The sequence below is a fragment of the Populus trichocarpa genome, chromosome 3 (assembly GCF_000002775.5).
Source record: "Populus trichocarpa isolate Nisqually-1 chromosome 3, P.trichocarpa_v4.1, whole genome shotgun sequence".
Classification (NCBI taxonomy): Eukaryota; Viridiplantae; Streptophyta; class Magnoliopsida; order Malpighiales; family Salicaceae; genus Populus; species Populus trichocarpa.
The window spans coordinates 16,542,370-16,569,031 of NC_037287.2; the positions used below are offsets into that span (position 1 = coordinate 16,542,370).

General features: G+C 31.2%; 3 protein-coding genes across 13 annotated transcripts; all 3 read right to left on the minus strand.

Annotated features, from left to right (window-relative positions):
- Nucleotides 1-380: 380 nt before the first annotated feature.
- Nucleotides 381-13,749, minus strand: LOC7465359 (DNA polymerase eta). Of its 11 annotated transcripts, none has more exons than XM_052451376.1 (20): nucleotides 13,572-13,746; nucleotides 13,430-13,499; nucleotides 12,148-12,200; nucleotides 8,139-8,224; nucleotides 7,940-8,052; nucleotides 7,515-7,635; nucleotides 7,311-7,422; nucleotides 7,044-7,214; nucleotides 6,425-6,589; nucleotides 6,193-6,296; nucleotides 5,963-6,082; nucleotides 5,425-5,548; nucleotides 4,875-4,988; nucleotides 4,567-4,782; nucleotides 3,492-3,597; nucleotides 3,309-3,411; nucleotides 2,448-2,533; nucleotides 2,262-2,374; nucleotides 1,062-1,140; nucleotides 381-985 (listed from the first exon to the last, which is right to left on the minus strand). In XM_052451376.1, exons 5-20 carry the CDS (start codon nucleotides 8,019-8,021, stop codon nucleotides 687-689), a joined length of 2,115 nt encoding a protein of 704 aa, XP_052307336.1. In that variant the 5' UTR covers nucleotides 8,022-8,052; nucleotides 8,139-8,224; nucleotides 12,148-12,200; nucleotides 13,430-13,499; nucleotides 13,572-13,746; the 3' UTR covers nucleotides 381-686. The 11 variants fall into 11 exon arrangements, 5 of the variants coding, with proteins under 5 accessions (XP_052307336.1, XP_024453355.2, XP_052307334.1 ...); XR_008058744.1 differs by adding an exon at nucleotides 1,236-1,383 and having other exon boundaries at nucleotides 877-985; nucleotides 13,430-13,749; XR_008058749.1 differs by adding an exon at nucleotides 1,236-1,383 and having other exon boundaries at nucleotides 877-985; nucleotides 2,461-2,533; nucleotides 13,430-13,747.
- On the minus strand, nucleotides 12,310-13,430 carry LOC7465361 (uncharacterized). Its single transcript, XM_024597595.2, has 4 exons — nucleotides 13,185-13,430; nucleotides 12,992-13,083; nucleotides 12,760-12,879; nucleotides 12,310-12,601 (listed from the first exon to the last, which is right to left on the minus strand). The coding sequence occupies exons 1-4, from the start codon at nucleotides 13,201-13,203 to the stop codon at nucleotides 12,431-12,433; spliced, it is 402 nt and encodes a 133-aa protein (XP_024453363.1). The 5' UTR covers nucleotides 13,204-13,430; the 3' UTR covers nucleotides 12,310-12,430.
- Nucleotides 13,750-16,937: 3,188 nt separating the features above from the next.
- LOC112326893 (uncharacterized) lies at nucleotides 16,938-18,231 on the minus strand. Its single transcript, XM_024597308.2, has 3 exons — nucleotides 18,091-18,231; nucleotides 17,642-17,931; nucleotides 16,938-17,199 (listed from the first exon to the last, which is right to left on the minus strand). Exons 1-3 carry the CDS (start codon nucleotides 18,142-18,144, stop codon nucleotides 17,154-17,156), a joined length of 390 nt encoding a protein of 129 aa, XP_024453076.2. The 5' UTR covers nucleotides 18,145-18,231; the 3' UTR covers nucleotides 16,938-17,153.
- Between the last annotated feature and the right edge of the window lie 8,431 nt (nucleotides 18,232-26,662).

Sequence of the window (26,662 nt, forward strand, 5' to 3'; positions counted from 1 at the left end):
GATTATGTTCGGTATGAATGTAAAAATCTTAAATTTTGCTCTTGTAAAATTTAAGAATGTTTTGCGACTAAAATGGTTAAAAGGAGTCTGAACTTTACCCTTAAAATGGCAAAAATTTAACCCTTAAATTATTTTAATTTATTTTTATTCTCTCTATTACTTTTAGCTCGAATATACACTAAAATAACTTTTTATTGTTTTCTACAATCATTACTAATATTTTAACTATTTTTCTCCTATTTTCACTAACAATTTACCTTCCAATTTATCAACACAACAAATATCTTTAAAAACCAATGTTTACTCTCAAAGATTATTATTACAATAATTACTCATGCAATAATTCTCTCTCACCTTCTAATCTCATACCAAACGCCACCTAAAATTAACAACTAAGAGATTTTATTTCTTTTCTAGATTAATACATACAAGCTACATAATCCACAAGTCTTCCAGGCAAGTGGGCAAATACAAAAAACCACTTAATCTAAATCGGGATAATTTACGTCCAGAAACCTAAGCGTCAGCTCTAACTCAAGGCTATCTTGCAATTAATCTCAAATCAATGTGATTGCGACTACACATGCTTTGAATCAGGGTTAATGATGCTTTTTTTTTAATTATAATATAATGCGTAAATCATATACATAACACCTATATACAGGACGATGTCGCCTGAGATTGTGCTATGTATTTCTGTCTGGGGAGAAATAATGGGCAATAGAACCTCGTTTAATTATACTAGGACGTTTAACCATACTAGGTTGCTGACGAGCCTGGAGCCAGACCCGAATTTCATCTTGGATTTCTGATGGCAACTCATTAACAATAGAGTGATCAATCTCGTCGATCTTGTAATTCCATGCCCTTTGTGCATTTTGATCCAAATTATTGCTGCCATCATTCGTACTACATTCTGCAAGACTCCGTCTTGGCAGCTCAGCTTGATTCACTTCCAAGCTGCTGCAACTTGGAGATTGAGAGCCTAGAAAATGGAACTATCGATAAGAGTGCCTTAATATAGAAAGTAAAAGTAGGACACCAAGATCACGTTTTAGTACCTTTAACCATTTCAACATTCTCCTGCATCGGTGTGGAGCCCGAGAGATTGTAGCTCTTCAAGAATTTCAAAATTGTTCCCTGCTCCAAAACAATAAAAAGGCAAGCTAAAGGGGGGAAACCCTGACTGGGAAATATGACAGGCAAAAAAAAACCCGGAGAAAATGCATATGCACCTATTTTGCAAGCACAGGCTAGTCTTGTGCAAGTTTAACTATAGAGTGAATCATATGGCCCAGATCCAACTGCCAATTCTTACAGTATACACTTGAGCAGCAAGGCTATAATAACATATTCTTATCCCACCAAGTCATCCAAGCAACTCTAAAAAACAAATCAAATGTAACAAAATTCACAGCAGAATGTGATGGCGTCAGATGAGATTATTATTAGCAGCACCAAACTTCCTTTTCTCCACAAGATTGTTATTTAGCACCCTATTAATAAGATTAAAATTAATCTTTTCTTTCTTTCTTTCTTGTGACTTAATTCCACTTTGACTATAATTATTTACTCTGTTTTAAATTCAGAAACAAAGAATTTTTAAACAAAACCAATCATGGAAGTAAAGGATAACACTAAAAGAAACTGTCCATCACTTCCAGAAACTTAATTTACAATTTGGACTTTACATCCTGGCTAACTAAAAGGGGATTATCTACCCTACCCTTCAGCATCTAGGCATAAGGTGAAAAGTAGAACACAACTTTCTAGTTGTAAGCTGATAACTTTTAACACTGCACCAAGCAAAGGGCTGAAATTAAAGGCTTGTTCATATAAAAAAAAATAGTTTATTAAAGACAAACAAATTTGACATCTGCATGCTTCCATAACATCCAATCAATTTTTTGTGGGAATAAATTGATAGTAATGGGAAACAGGGAAGTGAAACACCTAAGATAACATGGATGGAAGTGGCATCAAAGAATCTGAAACCTTTCAATATTGAGGCAGATTTGGTTTATGATTGAGCTGAATGGTGCAAATGATCATATAATCAATGCCAACTAGTTGGGGATTGAGGCTTTGTTGTTGTAATAAATTGATAATGATCATTTTGTCCACAAACAAAAAGTTTCAACCAGCAAAAGCTAGCGGTGGTTTCGAGGAACAATGAAAAAGCAATAATCACTACAGTGAATTTTTTGTATGTTTTCATAGGTAATAATCAGTGAGGAGATAGGAAAAGTGAAAACATGTACCTTATCAGAAGGTTTTATTTTCCTTTTATGTCGTTCCAAAGTAGGCATGGTAGAATCAACCCTGGAGGCTCCCTGAGAGCCGGTTTGGTTTACAAGTGAGCAACATCCACTTCCTAGACAAACACCAGATTGATCACAACGGGAAAAGGAAATTCAAAAGCATTAGTATACTAGGAAGAGCAATACTTGAATACAACACCTGAGGGTGATGATGGTGAGGCTCCCTTGCCACTACCATCCTTTGTCTGCACTGTTGAAGAACAAGATGAATCCTGCAAAGAGATGAATCATGTATAATTGAAGCACAGTATGAATCATGGTAATTGAAGACACTCGGATAATACATGGGAAACAAATTACAAAATGAGCATGCAAGGAATTAACATCCTAGCCCAATTATAAGCTCTCAAGCACATATAGTAAGTGCATTCTATGTGAAGAATATCATACTGCCAAAAAATAAACATAGAGAATAACAACATACGCAATACAAAAACTAATCTATTTCTTTGATATCTCATTTCAATCTCAATTAAATTGGTCAAATAGTAGATGGCTATGGAGCTTCTCTCAAGGATAGAATTGGTGTTGGAACCGTATTTCATGATGTTCAATTCCAGACAACCAAGGGTTGTATTTTGAAAAGTAACATTGGAAAATATACCATAAAAACAGAAAGGCTTCACTTTGCACTAGCTATAGTTAAATTTAAGGCCAAAGAAAAGAGATTTACAAAATTAAATGTGTAAATACATGCTTTTTATTCCAAGTCTAAAGCATTAAAATAAAAAGTTCACATCAATATTAAATAGAAGACACCAAAATTGGATTAAAAAGCTTTCATGGAAATGAACGGTACAAAATTGGTTCCTGGGTTAATCATTTCCACTTTAAACTTCATCACAATCAAGAAAGACCAAAAGTTTACAATAGAGTATTTGCTAAAAAAAATATCTAAATCAAATTAGTATTCTTGTGTATAAGAAATCTACAATTGCAATTCTAAAAGTTATTTTCTTTACATAAAGAAATAAATTTCACTAAAACCTGATCTTTCCATGGAATTCTTTTCTGTTCTTGTAGACCCAAACACGGTACATTATTCTCAGGTTGCAGCTGATCAGTTGGTTCCAGCTCCGAATAGCTTTCACTGCCTGAGTTGGTTGGGAAATATTAGAAAATGAAAGAATATAAAAGAGGCACAACTGAAATGTGTCAAGCTGAAATCACCTGACGGTGATAATGGCATGGCTTCTTTGACAAAGCTATCCTTTGTTTCCTTTGAAGAGGGTGATGTATACTGTCCATGAAAGTATTTTGTGATCGAACCTGTTCCCTAAAAGATGAAGAGTATTAATGAGTTAAAATCCATTTACTTAAGGTTGCTTTTGGATGACATAGTTGAAGGAACAACAGAGAAGCAAGGATGAGGTTGGGAATTCCCAACAAAAATTTCTCTATTAGATTAACTAATGAATTTAAGAGAAGTGTAACCAACTCTCTCCCTTAAATTCCTTGTAAGGATGAGACTTAAAAGTTCATTTAAAAGTTGCCAAGCATATAATTATGAAGCACTTTCCTCCAGTAATGCTGAATTTATTATATTTATACAGTCATTAACGTCTTCAGTATTTTCTACCACCATATTGCAACATTACACCACCAACAACAACGACAGTTACCACTATCAATGGGGCACCAACGATAACTTTACACATCGGTTTTACTACCCATTGCGCAACCAGCCAACCCCATTAACTGATACTGAATCACCCCTGCTACAGCCATTCCTTCCACCACCACCATGTCCACTACAGCACAGACTTTATTTTTATCATGCCTTTTCCACTAGATACTTCTATGAATCTCAACCATAATGTTGCTTGATTAAATTAAACTGTTTGCAAAGTCATCCAAATAAAGAAAACTGACTGGATCCTACAGAATTTCAAAGATCTCAATTTTCTTATCTAAACAGATGCTTCAAATATTCTCTTTTTCTCTTAAACAAAGTCTCTAACTCACTCTCTGATTAATAATCATCTAGCAGCAAATTATAGTAGATGCACAAAGGATACATGTTACATTGCACAGATAAAAATGAAGGGAGAAACAGAACATGGAACCATTGTATGAAAACTCCAGAAAAGATTCTTTTCCTAGCATAGGAAGCCTCTTTGCATGATTTGATTTGAAGAGGATAAATTCCTTGAATGGATTTTTAAAAAGAAAAACCTAAAATCACTTTTAGATGCACAGAAAACACATGAGATCAAGCTTAGAGACAAATAAACATCAAACTTACAGATGGTATAGCAACAATTTTACTTGCTGAAACAGAAAGAGAAGTTATTCCCCATCCGTTGTGATGATGACCTAGTGTTTTGACTCCGTGTGAACCTATATATTCACGTAATCCAGCTTGAAATAGATTAAATGCATCCTCTTGAATCTTGGCAGTCCCATATCTCAATGGACAAGATTTTGAAGGGAATTTTTTATATGATTCCGAGTCGCAAGACTGCAGGTAATAACATTAAGGACAAAAACATGGTAACTTTTGCACATAATAGACAAGATAGTTGGAAAACAGATCAGAAAGGAAATAAGCACCTTGTATGCGCTAGCATAAACAGTAAAAGTGTGTGCAATTCGCTTGTTTTGGTCCAAATCACAGCAAATACGTTCATTAAGCTCATCACAAAGTTGATTCAGCCAGTGTTGAACCTGAGATATTCAAGCAAGGAAATGATAGATATTTAATTGGATTACCTTCTTTGTTAAGCTTAGTGCGTTGAAAAATACTTGACTGGAATAAAAACAAACAACTATCAATTAGAATTAGATTATGCAGATCCCAAAGAATCAGTATTTAAAAAATCAAATGAAGAGAATAAGCTTCCTTTCTAAATAAGTGTTATTGTTTGACACAATTATGATTTCATAGCACCAGAAATTTTGTGCACTTTGTTGAAAAAGTATGTCTCATTAGAGAAACATAAGTGGGAAACAACTTTTCCTGTTATCCTGTCTTCTCTTCGTAGAACAGAGAAATCTTCATGAAATATATGTGAGACACTGGGCCAATGAGCTCACAGAGATGATCAACAACATGCAGCATCATGCACAAAATTGTTTCAATTGGTTAAGAATAAACTCATACGGAAGCAATTGTCTTCAAAGCACGAGGACCAGGAAATGACTTCCCAGCACCATGGCTCTTAGGGAGAAGGCGGCCCTGAACTTCTTCCCCATTGATTCCTCTCGCAATGCTCCACAACCATGTACTGGTGTTCATGTGAAAAAAAAAAAAGAATTAGCAGCAGTGTCTTGCAATTGTTTGAAAAAAATGGTAATGGGAACAAGCTGTTATATGTAAAGCTTAAGGATATTTCCACAAGATTGATCCAACATCAAGAATAACAAACCATTTAAGACATGGATGGCCAAAAAAACCAAACAGGTTTAGAACACTGGGAGTACAACAATATTTGAAAAGTACATGTTTGAAGCTAAAAAATGATACAGTATAAATTTGGGAATAGAAACACATTTTAAGCCTTCTGGAAGCAACAATCATTGCAGGATTTTAACCATTTTCAAATTTGTGTGCAAATACCATAGAAAGCTTTTCAACAGAATAGTTCTTCAATCTAAGAAATTAAAGCTTCCGTATTCCTTGTATTTTAATCTATATTTACCCTGTATTTATGCCAAAACGTTCCTGTAGCTTTTCCTCTGAAAACTGCAGGAGGTCTCCAACAGTGCTCACACCCAGGTCAGTCTGCAATGAAGTCCCCAGCTTCCCTCCAAGCTGTTTCCTATAGCAAACAAAAATATTATATTTAATTTAAGAAGTTCAAGAAGAATAATAGAACACAAATAGGAAGCCTGTCATAATTTGAAAATAAATGGAACAAAAAAGCCTTACATTTTCTTTATTGGCAATGATTCGAGCAAACCTTTTACAGATGAGGAGGGAACAACAGTTTGTTGCGCAGGTTTATTCATGCCACTTACAAGTTTGGCTAGCATCTACAAAAATTTATATATAAACCATAGACATCACATTCCACTCATTCATAAATATAATGAATGAATGCAAGATCATATTCAATATACAAGAAAACAAAAATAACAATATAAAATCAGCATTTTTCAACCTTGTTATGAGCAATGCCAGCAGAACATGTAAATTGGGTTTCCTTTAAGACTTCCATCCTAAGTTCTGACACGATGAGGGCCCCACAAGCTAGTAACTTGTCTTGGTGATTGGCATCACTCCTACGTAACCACTTGCTCACATTTTCTTGGGCATCATTTGCATCCTGATCTCAATCTCAAATCCAACATAACAGTTAATCATTGAAAATGAGAAGATGACAGAGAGAGAGAGACTTAAAAATACAAGAACACTAAGCCAAAACAGAGTTCTAAGTTAAATATTCTTTTCCAGACTTAAAAGATTGAGGTTTTTATATATCAAATAGAGGGTGGTAACCCATTCAAGCAAACACAGAGATTCAGTCATTCAGAAGTACAAAACATTGTAAGCTAGAGTGCAGAATTGATGTTAAAAGGGCATTGGAGAACGGCAATTTTAAGCTTTTTGAAGAAGATAAAGCTAACAGAAGACCCAGTATGCCATCTTCAAATTTCCAAAATTTATTTTTATCCCAAACAGTAAGAATTGGTACTTGCCTCATAAATCAACTTTCAAACTTACATGTAAATTACCTACCATAACATAATGGCAAAAGATACAAAAGGATTGACTCATACCTCACTTTTAAGCCCCAAAATGTGTGATTTGCGAGATTCCTCATTTATTGATTCCAAGCTCTCTGGAGGAGTTTCTCTCAGCATAGCCTCCGCTGAATCAGTAAGGTCAAGATAAACTTCATCAATTGAAGCCCTCTCACATCGACCCTTTCTTGCCAGAATAGACACCACCTGCAGGATTCAATAAAAATCCAACAATAGCACATCATGAATGCATGTTATTAACTTCAATCTTCGCACAAATAAGAAAGCAAAATCCCACATTACCTCAGAACCTGCATTGCGGTAAGTGTTCAGGTCAGCTTTACCTCTAGCTACAGGCACTTGAACCAGGTGAATTTGTGGGCAAACTTCTTTTGCATCGTCACCTCTCATGTGACTAAAATCAATCTATTATATCAGATTCTTATGCAGCCATCCTCGAAATGACTAGTCATCAACGAAAACAGTAAACTGGGAGATTATAATTACCGATTGACTCCAAGTTTACGAGCCTCGTAACTAACTGCAATCAAAGCCCCACCTTTCCACTCATTGTACTGCACCACAGCTGTAGGTAAGCCCCTCAACTCGGGCTGCTTACGCTGCTCCACTACATTTTTTAAAAAAAAGAGAAAAAATTAAACAAAAAGGGGATGCATTTCCAAAAAAAAAAAAAACCATCTCCATTTAGCAACATGATACCCTATACAAAGTAAAAACAAAATCCAATTGCGCATTGCAAGGGTTCATTTCGGAAATTCTAAGCATGACCCAGTTTCCAAAACATTAAAAAAATAATAACAATGGCAAATCACAGGTAGGCACAAACATCACATAATTCAATGAACACAAATGCAGAAAGTGAGTGAGAGAGAGAGAGAGAGTCTATTTTAATAAATAAACGAATAGAAAACCTTGAACGTAGAAGCAATCCAAGTCAACGTGAGCGATGATCCTTGTCCTTGAATCGGATGACTCTGGTCTAGCCACTGGCATTTTCTCGCTGCCTCTTTCTCTTGGTTTCCCTCTAGAGGAAAAGTTTTTTTTTTTATTTTTCCTTTTTGGCGCAACTTAAAATAAAAGGGGATTTATAATGTATTTGGATTTTGGTACCTGTCTCTGTTACTACGTGAGACCCTCTGCCGTACACCGTCTGTGACGATATCGCTACTCGCGAGGGGTGGCCTCAGTTTTTAAACCTGACATTGGCTCAAACAAATTCAATTTCAATTAACTTGGTTGGGTGGGCTTGTAATTTGATTACTCTATTCAAGTTTCATTAAATCAATTTCAAGAAATTTAAAAAATATTATTATTTTAATAAAAATAATTAATTTTAATTAATTCAGTAATTATGAATTAACTTGAGTTATTTTCTAATAAAAATCAAATCACGCGTAAAATTAAAAATAACTTGCCAGAAGAAAAAAAATTGTGAGGCTCAATTCTTGAACAACTCGATGTTAAAGGACTAAATAGAAAAAAAATGATAAAAAAATATACCCGGGTTAACATGTTAAATTCATAAATAAAGTTATGAAACTGAGATAATCTTATAGAAAGCAAATAAAAAAAAATAAGATAGCCAAATCCAAATATAGAAGGGCGAAGCTAAAAAATAAAAATTAACAAAAAGGACCTAAAACCCAACACACCTAGATAAGTCTACCGAACTTTGTGACCCAGATCATGCAGACATGATAACCTAATAGAAGAAAAAACAGGTAAAATTATTAAGCCTAATTTTCAAACCAAACAATATTAAAAGTTGAAATCGAAAAAATATTCATTCTTACAAAAGTGATCTAAAAAATAGACTCAAGTCAACCTGTGTTAACTCACCAAACCTGCAATCTAGGTCATGAGATCATGATAATTATATACAAAGAAAAGTGAAGAGAAGACAAAGTCCAATTTTCAACAAACTCAATGTTAAATGATGAAATTAAAAAAAAATCAATGTAAAATAGGATCTAAAAAATATTAATATCAATCTGGGCTAATCTTTTAAACTCAGGACTCGGGTCATGAGACTGAAATCACCCGGTAAAAAAAATCAAAAAGCTCAATTCCTTAGCAACCCAATATCAAAGGTTGAAATTAAAAAAAAAAATCAATTTTTAAAAAGCACCCAAAGCAAAAAATAATAATAATTAACTTTGACATAAAAAAATGACAAGACACCTTTTAATTTTGATCAGGCTAGCACGAATCTTGAGGAAAGAAGAGAGAAAAGAGGAAAGAGAAGAAAATATATCACTAAAGCCCCATCATTGCTCCTCCACCGACACACACAACCTCTCTTGAAAGCTCTCTCCGAGCTACTTCCAACACCACCAAGTAATAAGCTAATGTTTTACTACTAGACGGAACCGCAAGCACTGGTCCTCCACATATTGGCCCATGTAATGTACACGCCAATCAAGTTGACTTGATTGTTGACTTGAGGCCACCATATTTGTTTTAGTTTCAATTTTGATCCTTTAAACCTTAATTATTTCATGTCAACAATTTTTTTTGCCAAACTGAGCATTAACTGAGAATTGTAAATTTTTTTCAGTATTACAGGATCTTTATATTTAGGCAACCAAAATAAATTATAAATTCAAATTCCAAATAAAAACAATGTGAAAGGATTAAATAAAAAAATAGTAAAGTTATTGAAAAAAAAAACATGAACTCTTCCCTTACTTGTGCAAATCAGTCCTTGATTTTCGAAAAAAAACGACTAAATATTTGTTTAAGCTTCAAATCCAATCCCTAAACTCTAATTCTTTTAAATCAATGAAACTGAATATTATTTTTCCAAACCAGGAATTAAACGAACGATAAAATATTTTCTCAACACCGCGAGATCTCTATATGCAAGTATAAAAAAACAAATCACCAAGACCAATTTCAAATAAAGACAATGATAAAGGAATAAATTTTTTAAAAACAATCAGGGAACAAAAATGAAAAATAAATCCAGCGGACAAAAAAATTGGTTTCATTGTATGAATCTTTAATGAAACCCCTCACACAATGTTTTATTGATGCCTCTTAGTTTTTTTTTTATGGCAATAAATCCCTTGGTGGTTTTAGGAAAAAAGTTTTTAAAAGTTCCCTAGTTTTATTAAAACAAAACTTTCTAACAAAAAAAATTGATTTAACGATAATAATTCTAACTCGAAACCATAAAGTTTTCTCATAATCAATTTTTACCCCCTTCAAAACTTTATGAAAAATTGTCTTCAAAATATTTTTAAAAAAATTCATTTTCAAAGAAAAAAATAGTCAGAAAAAAAAAATTTCCAAAGAAAAATCTTTGAAGAAAAAGGTTTAGAAAATAAAATATAGTTTGGATCATAATCAAGTAAAAATTTAAATTACACTTGGTCAAAAAGTAATGTGTGCACACAATTAAAGGTATAATTGAAGAAAAATTAGGGAAAATGGGCTGAAATTGGTCATAATTGCACGGATTGGATGGCCAAGGACCATAATGAAAGTTGTGGAAAATTTTGAAGGGCCTATTAATTCAATCAAGCGCTTAATGGAAGAGAAAATTTTAAATTTAGAGTCAATTTGATCAAAAATAAAAGAATTAAAAGATCAAATACTAAAATAGAAAAGGTGTTGAAATTATAGGATCCTTTTAATTCAATCACAGGTGCAAAGGAATAGAAAAAATCATATTAAGGGCAAAATGGCCAAAATGAAAAAGATGTTGAAATTAAGGGATCCTATTAATTCAATTAGAGAAAAAATTGAAGATAAAATTAAGATTAAAGGAAAAATCAATCAAAATTGAAACAATTGGAAAATCAAAGACTAAAATTGAATGCGGGGAAAATGTGAGGGACTTGACTTTCAAAACTGATTTTTTTTTGCACCAAAATGACGCATTTTCATTTTAAAAATAAAGCAAAAACCAAAGAGAAAAAATAAACCCTAATCTAGAGAGAGAAAACCGCGTGAAATACCTTTCCATCATTATTGCCACTAAGGCCACTACAACACCTCCCACTTAGTTAGAATCATCTTTGAGATAAGTCACAACCCCTTTTTCTTCTTTTTCTTTCTTTAGGATTTTTATGCAAATTAAATGGTTCTTTAAATGTGTTTTTTTATTCTATCTTGAAAGGATAAATGCATGAATGGAAACTAAAAAATATGTTTTTAGGTTATAGTTGGGTTAATCTAGATATTCTATGTCATTGATTACCAAAAAAAAAATAGGACTAACTATGTGTTTTGTGTTTCTTGGAAGACAAATGCATGAATGGAAAATAAAAATGTTGTTTTAGATTTTAGTTGGGTTTAATCTGGATGTTGTATATTTTAACCACAAGATATGAAAAAAGAAATAATGGCCAAATGTGTGTGTATTTGTTTTAGAAAAAAAAGAAACATGGATGGAAACTCAAAGTTCGGGTTTTCTTAGGGTTTAGTTGTGTTTAATCCAAGTTTTGCATGCCTTTCATTTTAAAATATGGAAAAAAAAAAACTAGAGGTATAAATGTGGGTTTTTTTATTAGAAAATAATTAATGAAAAAAAACTAAAACTTGTTTTTTTTATGATTTAGTTGTGATCTAGATTTGATATATTTCTTTGATGAAAAAATATATATAAATGAAGAATTAATCAAGATTTAGAAATGTGTTTTGTCTTTTGAGATGATGGTGCATGAAAGAAACCTTTAAATTTCATTGGGTATTAATTATTTAACACCAAAAAATGCTGAACTTTTATGTTTACTGTCCATGAATTAGGTAGAAAAGCTTGTTTGTTTTTTTTTTATTTGTAAGGCACACCGTAAACATTTGTCTTCTTCAAAAATCTTTTCTTCAAACCGCCGCCATTATCTCAAATCACCGCCATTATCTCAGACGCCTGGTTGTCACATGCCACCAACTACAAACCAAAGACATTACTTGTCTTCTTCAAAAATCTTTTCCTTAAGATTATTTCGAGCATTTCTTCACTGATCTCAATTTTGTTTGTTTCATGCTTTTATTTTTATACTTGACCACAAGAACAATTGAGATTAACAGTGCGTCCATCACTCTTAATTACCCTAACCTATTGTTTTTGTCTTTCTTTCTGTTTTTTAGTTTCTATATACAAGAAGGAGCTTACCTTACTATAAAAACCAGAATCCAAATACGATTACAAGATAACCCTCAGAGAACCTGCCACAAGATTTCACCTTTATCAAACTCTTCATGAAGCATGAAAAAATATGCATACTTAATTCCTGACTTGTTGGGAGATGGATAAATATATAGAGCACAGTGAAACTCACAGAACATCTCTTCATTAAACCATAAATATGACGTACATAAGCTCTGCAGTTTTAGAATCGAACTGCACAAATGTCTATAGAAGCATATATAAATGTCCAAAGATAACATGAAGATTATCATTTCAGCACCATCATCTCACACAAAAGTTGAATTCGTTTGTCAAGCATCTTGCTGCGATGTTTCAATGGCAAGATGATGTCAGAAAGTTTTTTAGTTTCCCAATTATTGGAATCTGGACATAAGATTGCAGATTCCTCCTTAAGCAGCTCAAATACTTCAGATCCAAGCTGCAAGATCATAAATAATATAGAATATCACACAGAAAACCAAACGCCAATTAGTCATTGATTATTAGGTTTTAGACGCGTAAATGATAAATTCTTATTTTAAAATCATCAGTAGATAAAAAATATGTTAACAATCTAACTAGGAGAAAGAGATGCACCGTCATTTGATGCAATAATATTTTATCCACGAGTTTTTCTTGGTTTTCTATTTTGTTGCTCAACTGTGGAAGTTGTTTAGCAAGACTGTTCAAGACTTGCTTCACCCCTTCTTTCCTTTTCTGCAAGACAAGAACAAGAACAAGAACAAAAAAAAACCACAGTTGCTTTTTAATTTTCTCCGGGGTTTTATTTCAGCTTCAGGTAAGAGAGAAAGAGTAGTGTGTTCTTTACCTTAAAACCCTTGCCATGCTTCCCAAAATCATTTTTTCTCTTCTTTCCTTTCTGTTCTTGTGATCTTCCAGGAATATGACTTTCACCTTGTGCTAACAAGTATAATCAAAGAGAGATTGAAATAACATGGGCTTAAAGAGAGGTGGACAATTCATGAGTTAATAGATTCATTACTCATGGATATGTCCCGAACCTCTTTTATCAAAATTCATCGGTACTGACAGAAAACCGGCCACTTTTTTGAGAACCAACCGTCAAAATTTGAGATGATTTCCTCTCATGGATGTTGCAATTAGAGGAACCTAGCTTATTACATCGATCTAGGACAAACAAAACACACATACCAAAACACAAAAGAAAAGAAAGGAAGAACATGCGCATACACCAATGATAAAATTTACACTAGAGGATAAGCAATAAGCGATGATGTATACTTACTATTTACGGTACTGGCCTCAGGGCAGGAGTATGGTGCCAAACCACGAGGATCCATTGAGTGTTATGCTATCTGCAGATCAAATTAAACAAGGTTTGATTTATAAAGAGGATGGCACGAGGAGTGATCACGCGAAAACCTCACCGTGCCGCACGACTATTTTAACCTAATCTGATCCGATCCCTCGATAACTGGCGATGTCCCTTCTCACTCCAATAATTGAGCTTCTAGAGGGAGATCAATGGAAGGAGGCGAAACAAGAGACGGCAGAGGTGGGAGAGAAATAGTCAACGCGGGAGATAAATAAAAACATTTCGTGCACGTGTCCTTGTAGTAATAAAATTTGAAATAAAAATGCTAATAATGTGTATAATTGATCTTCATAATATTTGATCTACTGACTTCCAAATTAACGTACTTATTTTTTAACCACAATATTCCATGGCCCGCTATTTTTGGAAAAACAAATCCATCATTTTTATAATTTATACATCTAGAATTTGTTTAGATATAATCATACAAATTGTTTAACGCAAATCTTTTACAGCAATAGTTTTTTTTTTTTTTTACCATATGCATTGCAAATATATAATATTGTTTTACAATTCTAACAATGATAATAAAACAAGTGGTTAATTTTGAAAAAAATCAAAAAAAGTTTTAGAATAGTTTATAATATCAAATTTCATTTAAAGTTTTTAGATTATAAATTAAGTTTTTTTTATTTATCGTAATTTTTCTTTTCGATAGAAGTTATTTATGGTAAATGAGTTTTTTGTTGTGCAGTTTTACTACATTTGATATCATAAACATTTATATGTAAAAAAATTAATCTAGTTTATCCATACCTGATGTGACAATAACAAGTAGAAACATTTTGTAGTTTGAACATGTAAATACTTTGCATACTAACTTCACATCATATTGCTTGTATGATTAATTAATTTAATTTCAATTTATGATCATTAGTGATTGTCCAAATACGTTAAAAATATTATATGTTTGCTATTTAGTACATGTTATGACTTTTTGTGCTTAATTTGTCCTTATAAATGAAAGGGAGGGTTATTAAAAACATCCCATATATAGTTTGAGCATGCAAACACTTTGAATATCAACTTCTTTTATATATATATATATATAAATTACATTTTAATTCATCTATCAAATTAGAAATAATTTCGATGAGCAACATGTTGTGAAGGAAAAAAAATGGTGGCTTAAGATTGAGAGAAAACAGTGGTGGGTGTGGGTTAAGCGTGAATGTTGGTGGCTCGGAGTTGAAGGAGAACAATGGTGGCTAGGGTTCAAGGGTAAATGGCGATCAGGAGAGGGGCAGAGAGAGATGTGCAATTACAATGGCATAATGGTGGATTAATTATTAATATACAATGATATTTTTGAAAGTTAATTTGTATGTAAAGTGTTCATGTGCTTAAACTGCATAATGTTTTTAGTAATTTTCTTTATTAATATATAAGGTTGTTTTTAACTTTTTGATAAGGCAGTGTTGAGTAAAGATACCAAGTGTAATTTTAAAAAAGTTGATATGCAAAGCGTTCGCCCGCTCAAGCTCAAACTACAAGATGTTTTTAGTAATTTTCTCTATAAAGTATAAAACTAGTCTCTGTACATGTTTGCATTCAATAAAATTTAACTAAGGAGAATTCAATTTCTCCTATGATTCAGTGTGTATAAGTTTTTTTCTTATGTAAAAAAATAATACTAAGAAAAAAATAATTAAGACTTGAGTTATAATTGGTTAAAAAAGTAATTTAAATAATATGAAAAAAAAAGTAACGACAATAAATACATTGACAAAAAAAATTAATGAGAAAAAAGGTAACAAGAACCTGACTTAAGCCCTTTCGGATTATTAAATAACCTAATATTGAAAGGCAAAACTAAAAAAAAATTAAAAAAGAAACAAAAAAAACTGAGTTAAACCAGTTTAACTCGCAAAATTTACGACCATAGATATAAGATTGAGATAATCTCATAGAAAAAATAACAAGAAAAAAAAATCTGAAGACCAATTCCAGATAAATCAAATGAAAACGTAATAACTCCATTGAAAGAAAAAAAAAAGTTGAAGCTCAATTTATATCAAATAAAATGTTGAAGAATGAAAATTAAAAAAAAATATATAATTAAAAAAAAAGTCGAAAGAACTCGATAAAAGTTGAAGCTCAATTTATATAAAATAAAATGTTAAATGATGAAAATTAAGAAAAAAAATATAATTAAAAATAGTCGAAAGAACTCGATCCGAGTCCAAGATGCAAAATCTCAAACCTAGTTGTTACACTATGGTAGTTATAATTGAAAGTAAACTAAACAAAATCATGAAATTCAATTATTGAAAAACTCATTGTTGAAGGAAAGAAACAAAAAAAAAAGAAATTTAATTAAAAAAAGCAACGAAAAAAAATCTGAGTCAAATCAGGTTAACCCCATAATCACGAGCACATGATTGAGATAGCCCAATAAAAAGGAAAGGAAAGGGAAAAAAAAAAGAACGAAGAGCAATTTCTAATATATCAAATGTTAAATGATAAAATTAAAATAAATCAATTTGAAAAACAAAAAGTCAACCCTGTTAACCTTTGAAATTGATGACTCTAGTCATGAATCCAAGATTAACCCCATTGAAGGAAAACCGTAAAAAAAATAACAAAACAAAACTCTAAAAAAAGGATAAAAAACATCAATTTAAAAAAAACAAGCAAGCATGAGCGAACATTCTAAACTTAGTCTAATCTCTAAAAGTTGCAAACTGTAAAATCTTTGATCTAAATTCAATTAAGAAACTTAATTCTCAATCAATTTAATTTTGAAGCATGAAATCATGAAAAAAACATCAATTTTAAAAACATGTCAAAGTAAGAAAGGTATGAATAAAAAAACTGGGAATCAAATTTGATGGAAGAAAACAAAATCAAGGAGGATGAAATTGTAAAAAAAAATCTCAAAAAAAATCCCAAACAAAACAAATAGTAATCAAAAGTATGAGGATCAAATCTGAAAGAATAAAAAAAAATAGAAGGGGTTGAAATTGAATTATGTTTTTGTAATTTTATATATTATCCAAAATAAAAAAAATAGTATTTAAAAAACAGAGAACAAATATAAAAATAAATAAATTGAAGAAGTTGGTCTGAAATTATGAAGGATCTAGCATGTAATTCAAGAAAAAAAAAAGTTATCAATATCAAATTAGAGATAAGTTTGGTGCTTGCACTGCCTTATTATGAAGTGGACACCAAAACCTTTCAAATTCTATCGTGAAAAATGATGTTTGATGACGGGATGATATTATAGCAATTTGAATCTGTGTCTTACGACATAGTAAAGACGTCTTTTAGGTTTTATTTTTCTTAATTTTTAATATACAACTCTAATAAGTTCATCACTGCTTACATTAGCCGTGATTTTGGAAGTTTCATGTTAAAGTTCGTGCCATGTTATCTTTAACAAACATCAATTAAGGCTTGAATGATTAATCGCAAATAATTAGGAATCGAGATACTTCATTAAAAAAAAAAAAAGTTAACAAACAAGACGCTCGATGCTTTTGATGAGATATCTAGTGCAAAAGACGATTCCTTCGAATTTTTCCGAAAGCAATATTGCGATTCCAAGTTGCAGAACAAATATTATTTACTTTCTAACTCCACAACAAAGACTTTAATTATACTTTGTTCGTGCTTGATCCCTTCCCATAGATCAAAAGCTTGCTTTCTCTCCAATTCTCGTTTTGGCCATCAGTTCACTGCAAATGTAAGAGATTAAAGACATAGAAAATGTAGTTAGTAATCACACAATACATAGAAAATAAATAAGATTACCAGAGGTAGAAGAGACATAAATGAGTTTTCGCAAAATATTATGAGCTCAACTAGGTTCGGTTTGATGCCTGAGTCTTGGGTTTGAGTTGTTTTTTCGTTAATCTATTTTAAATTTAAATTTAAATTTATTATAAAATAATTCTCTAGCATATAAATAATTATTTTTTAAAAACTCATTTATGCATATCCAACTCATAAAAAAATTGCATGCTAATTAACTAAGCGCGCGCGCGCGCACAAGTCTAATAATAAGTTGTGAACAACAATAGCAAATAACTGGCGCTCTGGCTTTAGTGTGCTGAAGCCATAATGTCTTATGATTACATAAACTGGAAAAACAGAAGTCAAGAGTTTGGAGCAACAAACCGCAAGGTTTCGGTAAGTAGAGCATCTTTTGCAGAGTCATTGTCCGCTCTTGCTTTCACGATTTGAAACATGAGATCAAGCCTGAGTTGATTTGCAGCACTCTGCTTGGAGATTAGATCAGTTTCCCTTTTTAGTTTCTCTGTCTCCTTTCTTATTTCTTTAAATTTTTTTCCTACTTCTTTCTGTCTCTCCCTTATCTGGTTCTGTCCTTTGCTGATCTCAACCATTTCAGCTGAAATCCTTCTCGTGCTATTAATCCTACGTCTCCTTTTCATCGTCACTTTTAATCTCTGTTTGCAAAGGTGAGAGATGATGTACGTTGATTGGCAGTTAATTCAAATAACAACCACAGCTAAATATATATCTTTTAACGTTTAACATAAAAAGAAAAGAAAAAACCAATAATACATAAGCCAATTAATCAAGAACAGCAAGTCTAAGATATGTACCAGACTGTTTCTTTGAGTTGGCTGAGGTTTCCAGTTTACATGTTTCAAAAACATCCACCTCCTGGCCTCCTATATTTGAAGCACTAGCACCCATTTATACACAATTGAAAGACCCCCGAAATTGACTTGCATTGACTTAAAAAAATATGTTGGATGCTAGGATGCATTAACCAATATTATCTCTTCTAAAAAAGTAACCAAATGTTAGGTAATAACCCAACAACCTCATGTTCCAATTAAGCCATGAGCCTAGATATATATGGATTTGGCGAGCTACAACCCACCATCTATAGGCTCATGCTCTTTTCTTCTTTTTTTTTAGTTTAACGTGGGTGTCCGGGCCAGCTTACGCGTACCTCGACTAATCTCACGGGCCCTGAAGTTAACGACCATGTAAGCCTCCAGTTGTCATCATATGAGCAACCACAGGGCTCGAACCTGAGACCACAGAGGGAGCAAATCTCTTGGTCCCAAGCTCTTACCACTGGGCCACCACCTAGATGGTTGCTCATGCTCTTTTTTACTTTGATGAGTCAGAGATATTTCACCATGATAAATCAAAGATATTTTACTTCCTGACGAGTCAAAAATATTTTATCTTGATAAGCCAGGTATATCTTACTTACACTTCAATCCTTTCTCTTGGAAAAGAGATAAGCCTTTTGGGCTATAAAAGGGACAATGATATCTCTTTAAGGGAGGTTCTTTTTTTTTCTCCACTCCTAATTGCATATCAATTCTTAGAATTCTTCTCTAAAAGATGATTGTATTTTCTCTTAAATGATACTCATTTAAGCATCGGAGAGTTTCTAAATTCACAAGAAGGGACCTTTTATAGGTATCAAGTATTATCCATCAGCCAATTTGGCTAGGAAGAACGATTCAAATCATCAAAACCAAAAGATCAACCTATTATCCAAGATATCAGCTTGGCCCTCAAGCCCATTGGATTCATATGAATCTCAACAGTGGCGTCGTCTGTGGGAAACTAATAAAAAAACCATTATTTATTCTTTCAAGAGTTGGATTATTGACATCCATAATCACCATCAAAGGTAGATAATCAATGCACTATTAGAACAAGATGTATTGTAGACTTTCTTATGGTTGTTGGCACACTTGCTTTATCAGTGCGTCAACAATCCTTCTTTATATAAGAAAGTTTATGCAGTAATTTGATCGCTCTAAGTCAGAGAAGGATTTTCTTTTACTTGTCTGTGGGCTTAGTAAGGCAAAAAACTCGGGCTATGCATATGTTAACTCCACAAATACGATTGGAGCCTCAAGATTTTAGAAAGCTTTTAATAAATAAATAAAAATGGAGTGTTGGTTCAAACCATACAATTTGAGAAGTCTATTCAACGACTACCCAAAAGACAATTACCGAAAAAACTCTATTATCTCTCCTCTCAGGACTAAGACTGTAATTATACCTCAAGGAGATATAGAAGTATACTATTGTCATCATTGTTGTTAAAATTACGAGTTAACTTGTAAAATCATACGATTTTATGAGTCAACATGTATCTAAAGTGCAAAATCGGACTAAAAACTTGAAAACCAGTAAAATCAAACTTAACTCATGCAAAATCGATAAAATTGGTAACATCAGTAAACTTGGTCCGATTTTATGAGTTTACTAAATTTGTGATATGAACCAAGTTAGGTTCAAATTTGACTTTAAAATATCTACTGGCTAGTTTTGCGATATTGGACACATATCTTTCAAACCGTACATTGGATAAAGCTGGAATTTTGAAAGGATATATTAGACACATGAAAATATATTGTGGTAAATTTTTAGATCAAATGAAGTTTGGGAACATAATATTTCAGAGGGTCAAAGTTAATAGACAAATCTTGTCAAATATGTCAAACTAGACCTTCGTGTATTATTTGGGACATATTTGGAGCTATCGGTGGAATTTTACTGCGATTAAAGTTGGGCTAGAAACTAGACATCGGAAGCTTTCCAACCATATATCGCAGGCTCAATAATTCATCCAAATGAGAGAGAACGACATGTTTAAAATCAAGACTTAAATCTGCCAAGAATATGCGAAAATTAAAGATTCGGGCTACATGGAGGAATTTTAACATGAAATTTTTATTATTATTATTCTATTCTATTTTTTTTAATAATTATTTTTAATTTGAATTTTTCTAGCACGTTAGACATTATTTAGGGGTTTATTTTATTATTAAATTTATGTTAATTAATTACTAGTTTAAGCTCATTAGCTTTCAACCCAAAAGGGGTCCATTAGGATTTATTGTGATGGGAACCAAGTTGTCACCAGGTTCATGTATATTTCCTACCATTCAGCAATTTTCTTGTGTTGAGAAGTTTTGTTATGAGACTTTTTATTTCTCTATGTTATTAATTTATTGATTCATACTATTTATCTCTCTTATTTTATTTAGATCACTCATTGATTATAATATTGTTGACTTACTTTATTAGATTTTAATGTAATTTAATTTCTTAATTGGAATTGTCAATATATAATTAGTTAAAAAAATTACTTACAATTTTATGATTTTACAATTTGAATTTATATTTTATTTTTTATGTTGTATCAAAAAAATATTTTTAACAACCTTAATTGTCATTTAAATTGATTCTAGAGTATCATCAATTCGATAATTAACATCCAAAATCGTGTTTTTTAAGCCTTAATGTATGTTTGCTATCGTTGTGTTTTTAAAACACTATTGCTTTTAACTATTGTGGCCCAAAAATAATATTTGATTAAGATGCAAAAAAAAGTTGCCACTTTAAAAAGAAAACTATTTTATTTTAAAACAAAGTGCGATAACCTTTATTTTTATTAAAAAAAAATACAGCTACTTGCTAGGGAAACCTTTTTTCATTTAAAATGATAAACCTCTCTAGTAATCATTTCAACAAATTACATACATACTAAAGTTAGTGTTATATTGTAATTCAATTTCAAAACTTTTTATTTTTATTTATTAATTTGGCATTTTTTTATTAAAATGATTCTCTATATTAAATGTTTAGTTATTGTCTTAAAATAAATAAGAAGGAGATAATTGAGATATATAGATTTATTTTCATGCCTTTTTTATTTTAAAATGATATAAATTCATTCTAAAATTATCTGAAAAATATATTTATTTCATGTTTGTATTTTTGTTTCTCGAACCAAAAACATTTATGTCTTTTTTGTATTTATATTTTGTATTATAAAATACTAATTAAACGGGATCTAGAAGTATTTTTATATATTGTGAGATATTGTGAAATCTATTTATTTATTTCTTTAGTAACTCTTGATTAAAACATAATACTATTTTTTAAAAGAGACCACATCGTTAAGCATAAATTAATACGACGACTGCGTCTGCTTTTGTTAACAACTAATTTAATGGGAAAAGTCTAATGATATCTGTATCAAACGACGGAGAAATTACCGTGAAAGAATTATGAAAGGGAGAAAAAAGAACAACCATATACGCCACGCCATTGGATCACCAATTAAATGAAAACTGATGACAAAAATCTCGAATCTATCGTTCCTTGACTTCCAATGCACTAATTTTCTTCGTCGTGATAGAATTATCTCAACAGCCAAAAAGACTCGGACAACTCAACGTAATTGTCGGTTCACTTCACTCGGGACAATTTGTCGATGTATTCGATGTAGCGGTCGTCGAGCATTTTCAATTGTTCCAACCACTCGTTGGAGCAGAAATCATACCGCTGCGCTGTCGAGCGAGATCATTTTAAAATCACTTTCTTTCTTCTTCTTTTCGAGAAACGATTTTGAGCTCGTCCACACATCGGTCGAGTGCTCCGAAGAATCGAACAGATCGCTCGATTAACCACGAGAACGCGAGAATCTTTATTCTTTTGGAGAGTGATGTTCGGTGGGTAAAAACAAGGACTACACCGGGTCTCCATGATGATGTCTAGTCCCACCTAAGCTTTAGTGCCATATTTCTTTTATTTTTTTTATTTGATGATATTGGTATGTTTGCATCGGATTGTGTTTATCCTGAGATTTTAATTAGAGAAAAAATAAAGTATCGGAGCATACTTTTTTAACCGTCATTTTTTTAGAGATTATTATATTTTTTTTATCATCATTAAGGCTAAAGATACCTGTAACTTTTTATAGATTTTTTTACAAAGTAATGTGACATTATTTAAATCATGATAAATTATATCTCACAATTAATTGAGTGGTGTCGTCGTTATTGAATTGGATTGGATTTATATGCATCTACCACATCCTACTACATCTTTAGCTAAAAAATTCAAAAGGTATTTATTGAAGTCACACGCACTATCAGAAAATGTTTATTTATTGATAGAATTTATATATGGAATAATTTTCTAGCAAAAAAGAAAGATTCATTTCCTCGGTATAAACTTAAAATACTAATGAAATTGCTTCTTCTTTTTAATTGTATATCAACATAAATCTTCATTGGTTAAAAAAAATTAATAATACCGATCGATAGAATGGAATTTCATCCGTAAATAATTGAGATTTAAAATCCCTATAGTGTTTTTTGTTCCCAAATCAGTTCTTTGTCTCGCCCTCAACCATATACACAACTAAAAGTAGCCCCTTCTTCACTAAATCCATCCCACGGGCTAAGCCCCCCTCTGATGATCGCCACCTTAATCGACTAGACCTAGATCCACATCGACCTCTTTAATGGTGGTTCTCGATGCCAACCAGAACGACCTTTGACTTTTCTCATCGTTTCTCTCAACAAATACATGTAAATCTTTGTCTCTAATCATCTGAAATTTGTTAATTTAATGATTTTTAATGTGCTTCATGTAATTTGGTTGGATTTTCAATTACTAAGGATTTGGGGTGCGGGTACTATTTAAATGAACGTTGCCCTAATTTGTTTTTCATTTTCATGCTTAAATTGTTTTTCAATTGTATTTTTTTTTACTAATTTAATGAGTTACAATTTAAATTTGCAAAAAAAAAAAAGAATTGAAACATAAAATATTAGAAACCCACATAGCCAATCTAAAATTCACATGAAAAGTTATTTTTATCTAAAAGTTTATTTTATTTAATTTTTTAGCTTTTGAATTTTAAAAAGAAGAGAGAAACTATCAAAAAAAAATAGTGAAGAAGAAAAAAGTTATTGATTAATCATATTCTAACCATAAAAAAAATGATATTTGTGTCAATGAATTACTCTTCACAAGAGAAATTCGATGAAGATATTTTTTTTTTCTATAAACATTATAGGAAAAGCAAATTAATGTCTAGTTGTTTTTTGTATTCAATTAATTTTTATTTTCAGGAGTGATTTTTGAATGTTTTGAAGTGTTTGGAAATTAGTAAATGGTTTTTTGAAGCTAGCTTATATCATGTTTTGAAGGTGTTTTCAATTAAAAAAAAACCTGAAATTTGTGTTTTTAGAATTCAAGAACTTGGACCTTAATTTTTCGGTCTATAAAGATGTTTGGAAATTAGATCAATTAGTGACAAGTTGTCTACCACTATAAGAGACTTGTCTCCTAGTTTAGAAAAAAAAAAAAGCGAATAACGTGTCACCTAATAAAAAAAATAAAAAACCCTTGGACATCCATGCCCAATCATGCCAGGATTTTCTATCAAGGCAAAGCACGTGGGCTTGATCCATTAGCGACTAGTCTTATTTTGTTTTATTTTTCACCTATTTTCATTAATTGTTTCAATTTTAATATTGATTTATTCTCTCTATTTTATTTCTAAAAAAAGAATTAGCTTTGTTTTCTAAATAATAATTAATATTTTTATTTATTTATTTATGATAGATGTTAGTTTATTATGGTTAAAAAATTGTATTAATTAATTGGTGGTTGTGGTGATAGTGATGGTAATAACTTTAATTTAAGTGTTTTTATTTCATGTATGGTGGAGGTGTTTGGTGTTAATAATGGTGTAAGCTAAAAAAAAATTTCAGTAGCGTGTCATTATCACCTTGCAAAACAGATACGTATATATGATGTAGGACATTAAATTACTAAACTTTAAACTAATTAATTGTAATTAAACATATTATTATAAAATAAAAGATAACATTAAAACTCATATGATTACCATGCGCATGACACCTAAGGTGAAAAACAAGTTAAAGTAAAATATATCTATATTAAATTAAATAAATAAAATATTATCGAATATGTGGAACTAAATTGCCAAGGTTTGCAACGAAGATATACCTTGTACTGTAATTTATAGATTAGAATTTTTAATTTTTTAAATTTTTTTTAAAATTTTAATCTTATAGAGAAGCGCTAGATAGAGAGAGAGAAAAAAAAAGAATTAAAAAAAAATATATTTTAAATGGTTAAATTGTGATTTTGTTTTTCAATTTAAATAGGAGTGAATGTATGTGTGATATCTAAAAGAATATGTGAATAGATCAAGATGGGATATAGTTTTAAGTTTTTCAATTTGAGGATGACTCGTATTTTGTTAAATTTTTTTTAATAATTTTAAAAAATGATCGGCGCTTCAAAAACAAGTGTCAACGGGTGGGGAAAGGCCGCCGCGTTCAAGCGGGAGTGTAGCCTCTTCCAATGGCTAAAAAATGCTGATCATTGTGTCTCTATCATTGTCGAGTGGTGTCTCTTCTAATGGGTTGGTGTGTACATGGCGGTTGGGCGACAAAAGATTTTCCTTTCTCCCTTTTCTCTCTCTCTCCTAACCTTAAGATTTGCATTGCCCTGACCAGTGTCCTATTGTTTTTACATGTCAATTATAGTTCTCATTGTTTTAATGGTTTTTTATTTGTTTTAAATTTTTTTTATTTTTCTTTTCAATTTCATCCCTTGACAAAATTAAAATTTTTCCTCCCATTTTATTTTTATTTTAATTATAGTCTTCATTCTTTTAATTGCTATAAGGAATTTATTTTGTGTTTTAATTTTGATCCTTATTTTTTAATTGCTATTTTTTCTTGAATCCTCTTGTATAATTGATTTTTTTTCAATTTTATTCTTTAATATTTGATTAATTGAAAATTGGGTTTCTTGATTTTTTTAGATATTGTACTTTTGATCTAATAACCTGCTTCATGGGTTAAAAAGGTTAACTCAAGTTGATATATTCTTTTTAAGATGAGCTTTGTGATTTTCTTTGTTTTTTTTTTTCTACCGAGTTATCCTAATTTCATCCTTCAACATTTGATTGATTGATAATTGAGTTTCATGATTTTTTCAAATAGGGTACTTTCAATCTAATAACTAGATTCATGGGTTGGGAAAGTTAACTTAGGTTGATATATTCTTTTTAAGATAGGTTTTGTGATTTTCTTTGTTTTTTTTTTTCTTTTCTACCGAGTCATCCTAATCTTATTACTTGGACCGCAAATTTGGTAGGATAATTTGGGTTGACTTGCCCCTGATTATCGAGGTTACAGGTTTGTCATGTTAACTTGAATTGACTTGAGCTGATTTTTTTAGGTTTTTTTTATCCAATTTGGAATTTTTGTGTTTAATAGGCTTGAGCTACATCATTTTCTTTTTTTGAAAAATTGTTTTTTTCCCCAAGTTATCATGATAATGTTTTTTAAAAAAATTATAGTCTATCTGTTGTTGTTGCCTATTTTTTTAGGATGACTCGAGTTGTAAATTTATTTTTTAAAAATGCATTCAAAACACTTAAACATTATTTTTTATATAAAAAATGGTTCCACAATATAGCACGATACACGAAAAATCTAATGGTCTGTTTGGGAACACGATTCAAATGGCGTTCCCTCAAATTTTTGAATATTTTTTTGCTAAAAAATATTTTTTTTATGTTTTTAGATCGTTTTTGTGTGCTGATATAAAAAATAATTTTTTAAAAAAATTAAAAAATTTTATTTAGATGCATTTCTATGTAAAAAAAATATTTTGAATCGCAACCGTTATCACAATTTCAAACACAGCATAACTCTAAAGTAAAGCGAGAGAGATGAGAAGTAAGTTTTGGAATCTTGAGAGGTTATACATGAGAAAGAGTATGATAAATTTTTTTTTAACAAAAAAACAATACGAGATTTGTTGTTAGATAAATGATGTTCAACTCTAATAAAATAAAAGGTGTATTAATTAAATGATTTCTCACTCTAAAAATCTTAATCAATTCGTTTCAATAATGAATAATTCTCCAACTCCTCTTTCCAACGATAACCGTTCACTTCGAACTCTAACCTCTTTATTTTTATTTTGAAGATTTTGAGCTCATGCTTGTTTGGATTAATTACTAGTCGATCCGATTGCTAGGAGTCGAGCGATCCGTCCAACTTCTCTAGTTAATTGTTTTTTCTTCACATCATCCATGTCGTGTAGATTGGGCAAGTAGTGGTGATTATTCTTGTACAAGCAGAAAATGCAAAGCAAGTGGCCAAAAATAATTGGTGCCATCACTATTGGTTGTTGTTACCAACAAATTCAATACCACTAAAGGTTACCTTTTAGACTTAAATGATTTATTTAATTCAATGAATTAATTAATCAAATTGCATTTGTTCTAGTTCGAAGTGGAAAACTATCCCTCAAGAGACCTCCTCACTCAAATTTAATCCGAAAAATAAA

Bases quoted from the DNA above. Each gene is read 5' to 3' on its own strand.
- LOC7465361 (XM_024597595.2), bottom strand. The intron at 12,880-12,991 runs GTAAAGAACACA...CTTGTCTTGCAG, and splicing joins AGCATGGCAAGGGTTTTAAG to AAAAGGAAAGAAGGGGTGAA. The intron at 12,602-12,759 runs GTGCATCTCTTT...ATGATCTTGCAG, and splicing joins TATTATTGCATCAAATGACG to CTTGGATCTGAAGTATTTGA.
- LOC7465359 (XM_052451376.1), bottom strand. From the start codon at position 8,021: ATGCCAGTGGCTAGACCAGAGTCATCCGATTCAAGGACAAGGATCATC. The intron at 4,989-5,424 runs GTATGAGTTTAT...TGAATATCTCAG, and splicing joins CTTTGAAGACAATTGCTTCC to GTTCAACACTGGCTGAATCA. The intron at 2,534-3,308 runs GTTTTAGTGAAA...ATCTCTTTGCAG, and splicing joins GAATTCCATGGAAAGATCAG to GATTCATCTTGTTCTTCAAC.
- LOC112326893 (XM_024597308.2), bottom strand. From the start codon at position 18,144: ATGTTTTTGAAACATGTAAACTGGAAACCTCAGCCAACTCAAAGAAAC. The intron at 17,932-18,090 runs GTACATATCTTA...CTTTGCAAACAG, and splicing joins CAACTCAAAGAAACAGTCTG to AGATTAAAAGTGACGATGAA. The intron at 17,200-17,641 runs GTTTGTTGCTCC...TTACATTTGCAG, and splicing joins CTACTTACCGAAACCTTGCG to TGAACTGATGGCCAAAACGA.